This window comes from Acanthisitta chloris, unplaced genomic scaffold (genome assembly GCF_000695815.1).
Source record: "Acanthisitta chloris isolate BGI_N310 unplaced genomic scaffold, ASM69581v1 scaffold7901, whole genome shotgun sequence".
Lineage (NCBI taxonomy): Eukaryota > Metazoa > Chordata > Aves > Passeriformes > Acanthisittidae > Acanthisitta > Acanthisitta chloris.
In genome coordinates, this window is record NW_008656411.1 from 1 (window position 1) to 9,527 (window position 9,527).

At 37.8% G+C, this 9,527-nt stretch overlaps 1 protein-coding gene across 1 annotated transcript; it reads left to right on the plus strand.

Moving 5' to 3' along the window:
- Positions 1-1,886: 1,886 nt before the first annotated feature.
- LOC103811350 (tRNA (cytosine(34)-C(5))-methyltransferase-like) lies at positions 1,887-9,207 on the plus strand (the record flags this gene model as incomplete). Its single annotated transcript, XM_009084318.1, has 9 exons — positions 1,887-2,017; positions 2,623-2,719; positions 3,833-4,008; positions 4,535-4,627; positions 5,161-5,296; positions 6,569-6,649; positions 6,877-7,015; positions 7,946-7,985; positions 8,649-9,207. Coding segments are annotated over 9 exons (1,299 nt in total), but the record flags the coding sequence as incomplete, so codon positions are not given.
- Positions 9,208-9,527: the final 320 nt, after the last annotated feature.

Genomic DNA, 9,527 nt, shown 5'->3' on the forward strand with positions numbered 1-9,527 from the left:
AAGATCACTAAGGGTATACTGTATTCCCTGTAACGTTTATGTCTCCATTTGCAGTTGAAATATAAATCTCCCTAACAGGTATTTTAAAAGCTAGGCTAACAAAACCTGTTTGCAAGACTTTCTTGAGCCCTTATTTGCTGCTACTGAATTTTTCCAGACTTGCTGGTTAGCTTGTCACTGAATGTATTTGCTTGCTTTGGTGCTGGTTTTACTTGGTGTGGTTTTTTGTTCCATGGCGAAACATCTCTTCACTGGGAGCTCTGTGTGAGACTACACTGAATATTCCTAAGTTATCAGTTGACTATAATCTCTGGAAACAGCAAACCAGAAATAAGGTGTTGTTCAAGGGACACTTAGGTGCTTGGAAATAGCATTCAGTACTCTCTCCTTAAGCCAGACAATGAGTGAATTCCAGTGATTTAATTTGTTCTTGAAGGAAGACACCTCTTTAACTCCAGATTTGGTAATCTACTTCTGCAGCTCTTTTACTCTTCATTCTGCCGTAGCAAGTGGCTAGTAAAATGTGCAGTAGAGTTCAGTGTCTTCTTTGGTACTTTGTCATTCTGCCAGTCATACTGTGTGGTTAGGTTGGTAAACCAAAACTGAACAGTGCAGGGATGTTAGGCAGTTCTCCTGGTACATCCAAAATAGTTCTAGACTTGTTTGGACTCTCAGTTATTTATCTGTCCCATTGTTTGTTTTCCTCAAGCTTCACTTGTGACTTCCAATGAAGAGCAGTTCAGAAGTACAGTCTCCATCCAGCACTAGGGCATGGAGCATATTTTGCCTTGAAATACTAATTGTGACAGTACAGTAATTTCTATTTCAGGAATGTGGAAAGGCACAGTATTTTAGGTGTGATCTGATCAGTGGCTGAGAAATGCCAGACTTCATGAAATCTGTGTTCTAAGGCTCGTACTGAAATTGTAATCTAGATAAATCTTACGTTTCAGTTTCTGGTAGAACACTTAATTTAAACTTTCAAGTCAATCACAGTGAGATGTGTGAAAACACTTCATTGTACTTGCCAGTCCTGAAGTCACCTTTGCTGCAGCTGCATTACTTTGTTGCCTGAATGACAAAACCAGGTCTTCATGTCAGTCACTTATTTTATGCATTTGCCCCACGTGTCCCCAGATGTGACCTTTGTCACAACCTTACCATTCAGTACTAAACCAGGCATCTAGAGCTCTGAAGTAAAATTTTCCTTGGCTTATTTTATCACTTTGGTATTTTTGCTTAAAGAGCATTCAGAATACCTTCCTACAAGAGTTGTGGCTCTAACCTTCTGCTTGTGTCTTAGGAGCTAGAATGAGGTGTTGATATGTCCACTCAGTATCTTGGAGTGGATTTATAGATGTGTTCTGAGTTCTGGCATCTTTCTTATGTAAGGAAATCGAGATTCCTCAGTTCTAATCTCTACTAGAGTGCAGTAGCCCTTTTCCTGTGTATATTGCTTGGATGCTGCCTGTAGTAGAATGTTTCACAGCCAGTCTCATGGAAAAGTAGTACTGTATCCTAAATCTGATGGTTAACCAATCTCCTTGTATATTCGACCACTGTCCTTCTACTAGATTTTGGTGTTCTGTATGTTCTACCAGGTTATCAGAGGTCATCATAGCTGATACTGCACCAGTCTTCATTTGACTGCACACCTTTTGAAGCATATGAAGTGGGCCAAAGAACTACAGCTGGCAAGAATCTCCTGCTCTGAAATGCACACATACAGTGCACAAAGGAACAATACACTTTAAAGAACTTAATTTTCCACACCAGAAAATAAAGTTTCCTTTTGGCATCTGAATCTTGGTTTACAAGTATTTTAGTTAAAACTTGTAAAATGGTGATCTATATTCTTCACAGTATTTGTATTTGTTCCTTTGAAGGTAATGCTGAAAGATGGACAGTGGTTTGAAGAGTGGAAAGATGTGCCTTCAAATAGACAAACACAGATACGTCCCACTATGTTTCCAATAAAAGATGAAGAGAAGCTAAGGGCAATGAATCTAGAGCGTTGGTAAGTTTTCCCTGAGTAGATCTGATGAGGACTTGATGGTTAACATGTATGGTGATGGGCTAATTATAATTATGTCAGATTAGGAATGTGTTGCAGTACAGACCTATGTTTGTATAGGTCTGAGTGTATTTTGATTGCTTGATGTGTAATGGCAGTGCACAATATTTAAACTCCAGTGAATGCAGAGAAATTATGGCAAGTTGCTTATGAGGAGCAAGTACTCACACAAAGAGGTCAGATTCTTTGTGTGCAATAGAGGCACATCGCCAAAATTACTGGAAAAGTATGTAAAACTTTAACATTCTAACACTGTGATTTATTTGCTATGAAAGGCTTTCCACAGACACTCTAATAATAGTGTTTAGAAATGAGTCATTAAAGCTCAAATGTGAATGGTGAAATGAATGCGTTGCAGTGATGCAAGTAATTTTGCTAGAATGCCCTAATTTAGATCCTGTTTCTAGCTTGATAAATTGTATCTGCATAATCCTACTAGGAACACTTAGTTAACCCTGAAAATAAATGTAAGTGTGACACTTCTAGTGTTTTGTGAGAGCCTGAATGCAGATATGAATACACTGCGGTATTTATTTTTTTTTCTTTAGTCTTAGGATATTGCCACATCATCAGAACACAGGTGGTTTCTTTGTGGCTGTGTTAATAAAAAAATCTCCAATGCCATGGAATAAACGTCAGCCTAAGGTAACTTCATTTAAAACATTCAAAATGTTAATTTTTCATTTCAGGATAATTTTTTTTAAGTTTACACAATAAAAGACATGCTATAACTGTTTTGTATTCATCCTTCAGTTATAGCTCAGTGTGTCAATTAAAAGTAAATTCCTAAATCCCTTAAGAACTTTAAAAAAAATGTGACAGCTTTTAAAATAGGAAAATAAAGGAGGATGGATTTTTAAATGAGAGTAAAACAGCAGGATAAAACTTGAACCTAAAATTAAGGCTTTGAAAGAATTACAAAAGCAGATTAGATTGGGTAGCTGAAGTTGTCACTTCCTTCAGCTGTGTGTGGTCCCCTTGCTGAAGGCTTTTTTCTGCTGTGTGGTAAGCTAATTCTGATTTCAGTTTATCTTACTCTCTGGCTTGTTGCTCAGGAGTGATTCACTAGCAGATTAGTCTCGCAGATCAGCAGCAGGGGGAATGGATGTAAAACTGTTAGTAGCAGCAGCTTCAGCCATCTGACTTTAATCCATTTGTTGTCAATCGTCTTTAAAATCCTGTCAACAGGGTTTGAAGTTGACATGATTTATTTGATCTCTTAGATCGTCATGTCTGTGAGAGAAACATCCTGTGTGAATCCCTTTTAGCTGTTTCTGGTTATTCGATTTGCTTCATTAGAACAATTTAGGAGTGAAACGTGTGTGGCAATAGGGAAGAGCATTTATTGAGAAGCAAGTGTCATCCAAATCGTTTCTGCTGTTCCAAGATGAACATTGTAGCACCCTTACAGAAGGTGTGCAGCAGCAGGATGTGTGTGTCACTTTGAGGACTTTCCTCCTTTTAGGAGGAAAACAGATTCTGTCTTAAGATAGTCATCTCTGACTGCTTGAACATGATTCTCTAAATGGTACAAAAATAGCTTTATTGGACAGTTGGTAAGAAACTGTCCTGATCAGTACTAGAGGTAAATGCAATTTATAGTGGTGTCTTGATCTAGTAATCAGGTTAACTCCCTGAATGGATCTGTTACATATAAATCGACAAGCACTAATCTCATGCAAAGAGAGAACTTAGGTGCCTTCTGTTACAAGTTAGATACTATTTCTACTGTGTTGAAAATACTATCATTTGAAATAGGTTCATCAGAAATTACCAGAAAGAGCAGGAGATACTGAAGTTAAAGCAGCTAATGCAGATAATGGTTCTGACTGTGTCACCGAAGAACCAACACTTGCTGAAAATGAAGAGTCTAAGAAAATGCAAGAATTGCAGAATTCAGACACTGAGCAAAGCAAAAAGGAAGGAGTATGTGGGTAAGGACCATGTCTAAGTATTTGTCCTGGTACGGCTTTGTAATTGCTGAGTATTCTATAGTTCTTTTGTTACTGGACTTGTTTAGAAGTCGATCAAGAAGAATTAATGAATTCATTCAGTTGTCTTATATGTCCATGTTTTCGGTATTTCAGCAAGTTTGAAAAGTATCCAGTTTTCTTACTAGCATTTGAAAAGTCTGTTAGTACTTTCTTCTCTGTGAAAGAAAAAAACTCCTTTCAGAAGTTAATGTTTGCAGGCTCTTTATTGTCTTCACAATCACCTCCCTCAGAAATCTCTGTTTACTTGTTTTTGTGGTTTCTGTTTTCAAGCACTGCTTTTACTCTCTCATTTCAAGAAGTTAAGTTGTGGGTAGTGTTGCCTTAGCAAAGCATAGGAAAATGTCAGTATTCTGTTTGGCATAGTGTCATTACCATAAGGCAAGTGTTGACTCAATGAACTAAATATACTGATTTTAAACCAAGTACTTTTACTAAGACTGAAAATGAAATGTTATTTTCCTTATAGACCACCACCATCTAAAAAAATGAAGCTGTTTGGTTTTAAAGAAGATCCTTTTGTGTTTCTCCCTGAAGATGATCCATTGTTCGTTCCTATCCAGTAAGAAAAAAATGTTTCTGTTTTGGTGGGAAGATTCCTAGTAGTTTAGGAATATTAGTAACTCAGTTCATCACAAAAGATGGGTCTAGTTGGTCATGCATAAAGCTTTCTGCCTAACTTTGCATGGGAACCCCTCTGCTCAACACTTGAACACTTCTTTGACTGTCTGTTGACCTTTCTATCCAGGTTGGATAAGGCCTTGAGCAACGTGGTCTCGAGGGAGGTGTCCCTGCCCATGGCACGCGGGCTTGGGACTAGATGATCTTTAAATTCCCTTCCAACCCTTAACATTCTATGATTCTTAAATGAAAATACTCAACTAGAGTTTGCATTGGAAATTTTCCCGTGTATCTTGGTGTCTACGGCAACTTGTTTTCTTCTGATGTCATGCATGTTAGAAAGTCTAATCTTTGTGTTCTGGAGCCAAAGTGTTAAGTGTTTGCAGAGATGGCTAGAGGAAATGGGTTAACCCATGCGTTTTGAGTATGTATTTTTATTGCTCAGTTAATCAAAACAAGTATCATTGGCCGCAGGAAGTTTTATGCTTTGGATCCATCATTTCCCAAGATGAATTTACTGACTCGAACTCAAGAAGGAAAGAAGAGGCAGCTGTACATGGTTTCTAAGGAGCTAAGGAATGTGCTTCTGAACAACAGTGAGAAGATGAAGGTATGGTTCATCTTCAGGTTTTCACAACAGAGGTCATATGCATCAGTGGATATCTCCTTGAACTTTATTGTCAGTCTTATTGTTTATACAGAGGATTAGCCCACTGACAGGCTCTTTTTTCAGTCTGAATGAATACTTTCCTCTCTATCCTTCCTCTGTTAGGAATGAGGAGTTGTCTCTTGAGAGGTAAATAGCAATCTCCAAGATTAAAATTGGTAAATTTTTGGTGACTGAAAGAGAACTTAAAAGTAGAGGGAGGGAATAGATAACTGCTGTGTGTGTACCAGAATTTTTATACAGTCACCAGGTAACCTCACTAGTTGACATTGATGCTGTGGTATTTATGAGCCTCTTCATTATAAAAGTATTACGAGCTTTGAAAGCCTACCAAGAATAACAGATAACTTCAGCTGAGTTATTGGCTGGCTGTGTTACATGGGGACATCGTTTCAAACTAATTCCAGCAAGTGAACATTTTGAAAAGTTGTAAATCTGAGTGATAGCAGGATAATAAGTCCTTTTTGTGAATTAGAGAGAAATATTTTTTTTATATTATTGCCTATGGAAATCATGTCTTGCAAATGCTAAAGACTGATCTTAAAAGTAACTGAGTAATTTAAGTTAGAATGAGGTCATCTCATCCAGCTTCTTTCCTGCATCAGAGCTAACTTCAAAGCTAGGTCAGATACAGTCTGGGACCTCATCCAGTCAAGTCTTGAAAATTTCCAAGGATATTCAGTACATCTTTGCAACAGATCTTTGAGATGGATAAATAATTATTCTTTTATCCCCCATGCAGGAAGTGGCTACATAATTGACAGAATTTTAATAAATTGGTGTGTTATAGTATGTAGGGAGACTTCGAGTACCACGAAGGGTATAGTGTCCTAATACTAAGCACTTGTACATTGTTGAAATCTCGTCCTTGATTGCCTTTCCTAGAATCACACGGAAAATTCTTACTCAAACTGAAATTAAAATTCGATCTTCAGAATTCATTGCCCTCGTTTTAGGACAGCAACTTCCTCACACTGTTCAGTTTGCAACACGGAGAGGAGGAAAAGGTGTTTTGTGTTGAGAGTGCTCCATTTTTATAGTGGGAGTTCCTTTTTCCCTTGGGTGAATTTTCACATTAATTCACTGTCCAGTGCGAATGAACAAACATTACAGAAGAATTATCCTTTCTTCCTCCTGTTGGGGAAAAACAAATTTCAGACTGGTAATTTACAATTTATGCTTCTTACTGATGCTTCTTGGCTTTGCTGTTTGCAGGTTATTAACACAGGGATTAAAGTCTGGTCTCGCAACAGCGATGGTGAACAGTTTGGATGTGCGTTCAGGTTAGCACAAGAGGTAATTGCACAGCATTGTCTTTTCAAAGGAGATACTTTGGTTTCCTCTAGAGCCTGTAGCACAGCTGGCATTAACTTTGTCAGAGTAATGACAGTTCGCATTTTCAGTGTGGTTTAAAATGTGAAAACTGTTTCCTGCTGTTTGGTAAAGGACATACTGTTGTTAACATTTTTCCTTCAGAAAGCAGAGGTTGCATTTTGAAATAACTGTACTTATTTACTAAACAGGGAATTTATACTCTGTACCCGTTCATCCATGCAAGGATTGTAAGTGTCTGCATAGAAGATGTTAAAATTCTGCTAACCCAGGAAAATCCATTCTTAAGTAAATTTAGCAGTGAAACGCAGAAGAAAGTCAAAGACATGGGTAAGCCTTGTAATTTGTGCTGTGACAGAATTATTTTTATACATTATATGGAAGACTATGCAAATCCTGTGACGTAAACTCTTGTTTGCTAAAAATTTTGACTCAATTTTTCTTCAATATACTTGATAATTTGTTAAGTAAGCATTACTGAAACCCAGCGTGCTATGAGAACTTGGAGTCCGTTCTGATCTCAGCCTTTAAGGTTTCTGAGCTCTGGAGAACACAAGAGCTGCCAAGCTTGTGACTTCTGTGAAGCAATGCTCTGAGGCAGCATTTAAAATGTCTGATGAGCAAAGATTTTCATATGCACTTCTGATCTTTACGCCTGTTAGTGCTCCAGCTGGAACTGTTTGTTTGTCATCTGCAATTGCTTGTCATGATCTTATGTATCAAATATAGGTACTCAGATTTGGTTTTCTTAAACATGGGGAGCAATGTCTACTCATGTTAAATTTCTGTCTCCTGTATGCTGGATGCTAGGAGAAACAAAGACTGGTTTTCAGCCTTTTGTTTATGTTGTTTTATTTCCAGCCCATTGCTGATCCTTGTGCTTCAGTGTTTGATGAGACAAAATGGGAGGCAAAATTTATCTAAAGTTTGGTCTGGCATACTCTTATGTTCATTTTAATTAAGTAAATGTTCCTTGCTAGATTTTCTGAGTAAATTAATCTATTTTATGGGGTTTGTATTTTAATTTGTTTGGGGGGTGGGAGGGGGCAGGGTTGCCAGTTGCTTCTATAAAAAATCTGAAAAAAATGGGAGTAAAATCTGGTGTTGTCTCTCATTCAGTGTACTGTTACAGATAACTGGTAACCAGCTCAGGCTGTGTGGCTGTCTAAAAACTTGTTTTCTTGAACATTTTGAGATTACAGTCTTTTTAACATTGTACCAACTAACACATCTGTTTTGTTTTTACCCCTTTCCCTGCAGCGATGGGAAGTATAGTTCTGAAGTATGACCCAGACCCTGAGTAAGTAGATGTGTTGCTTTTCATTTATGCACTTCTAAGACTTGGACAAGAATTTATTCTCACTCAGCAAAACCAGAAGTGGAGGCATGGAGATACAGTGAGGTCTACAGTAAAGCCAGATAGGGTACAGCAAATCTAACAGGAAAAGAAGCTGTTTTGCCTGTGTTCTTAAAAGAAGTGTAGTATTTAGGTTTATAAAGGAGAGTTGATAGTCCTGCCAGAGATCCAGAGTTCATTGCATGTGATTTGTCTGTTTGTTTCTCTGTGAAGTCCAGCATTTGGAATGGAAAAAGTTACTTTTCATTGTTCACTTTTGTGGACAAAACAGCTTTTGCAGACAAAGCTCTTGAGAACTTTTTAAATGTAAACTTTCATCTTGCTGTCCCTTGTATTAGTTTTGAAACCAGAGCCAGAAAATCATTTGGCTTGTTGCAGAAATTTAATAGCATTGAGCCTTTTGGGTTTTTGCTTGCTTGCTTGTAAGACAAGCAGGTACCTGTGTAGATATCGAAGCTAAGAGCAATGTACTTTCATCTTCTATGGATAGTTATAAAGTGCATTCACTGTTAAAACATGCACACTTATTTATCAGGGTATGGCTATAAAAGAAGTTTTGAAGATTAACTTTCTAATAATTGACTGAATTTAACTGCTTGTTTGTAGAAAACCTGATGATCTTCAGTGTCCAATAGTGCTGTGTGGTTGGCAAGGAAAGACATCACTCCGTGCCTTTGTGCCCAAGAATGAGAGACTTCATTACCTGAGGATGATGGGAGTTGAAGTGTTTAAAGCAAAGAGGAAAGAGGAGGAATCGGAAAATAAAACTGAGGAAGAAGCTCAACATAGGCTGGCACACAAAGAAGAAGGAATGGATGTGGAAGATAAAGAACACAATTTAGTCACAAAAATGGAAGCAGAAACAGGGGAAGAATCTTCCCAGAGTCCTGTGGAAAGCAGTGCTATGGAAATAGAAAATAAAATTGAGGATTTAGATCAATCTAGTAAAAATGCCAAGAATCATGTAAGCCAGGAAAGCAAAGACACGGATGCGAGTAATGTGAAAGACTAAGTTTCTTTCTCTATGGCTTGGCAGCTTCCATGAGGCTCACATCCAGACTTTTGCTTTTAGCATGGAAGTATATTTTAAAGTTTTGGTTGGAGTGGAATGTACCTCTTTTAAAATTTCACCTATTTTATATTTTAAATGAAAGCTATAAAGAGATTTCTCCATGAGTGTGTCTTCTTTTCCACCATTTTAAGCTCCCTGTTACTGGTGGGTTTGTGTGTCTGTTGCTGGCAACAGACCAGGCACTGGTGAAAGCTAAAGCTCATATTTTAAATGGAGCAGTGGTATATACAAATGGACTCCCATGTAACTGGTCTAGAAATCCTTCAGAAGAAGAACCTGGGGTTTCATTCAAAGCACATGAATTCTAAAACCACTTTTTTTTATTCCTAAGATTGCTTACCCCACCTACCACCCCATCTGATTACTGCTTCCACAGGTTCTTTAATGGATAAGAGAATCAGAGTGAGTATGCA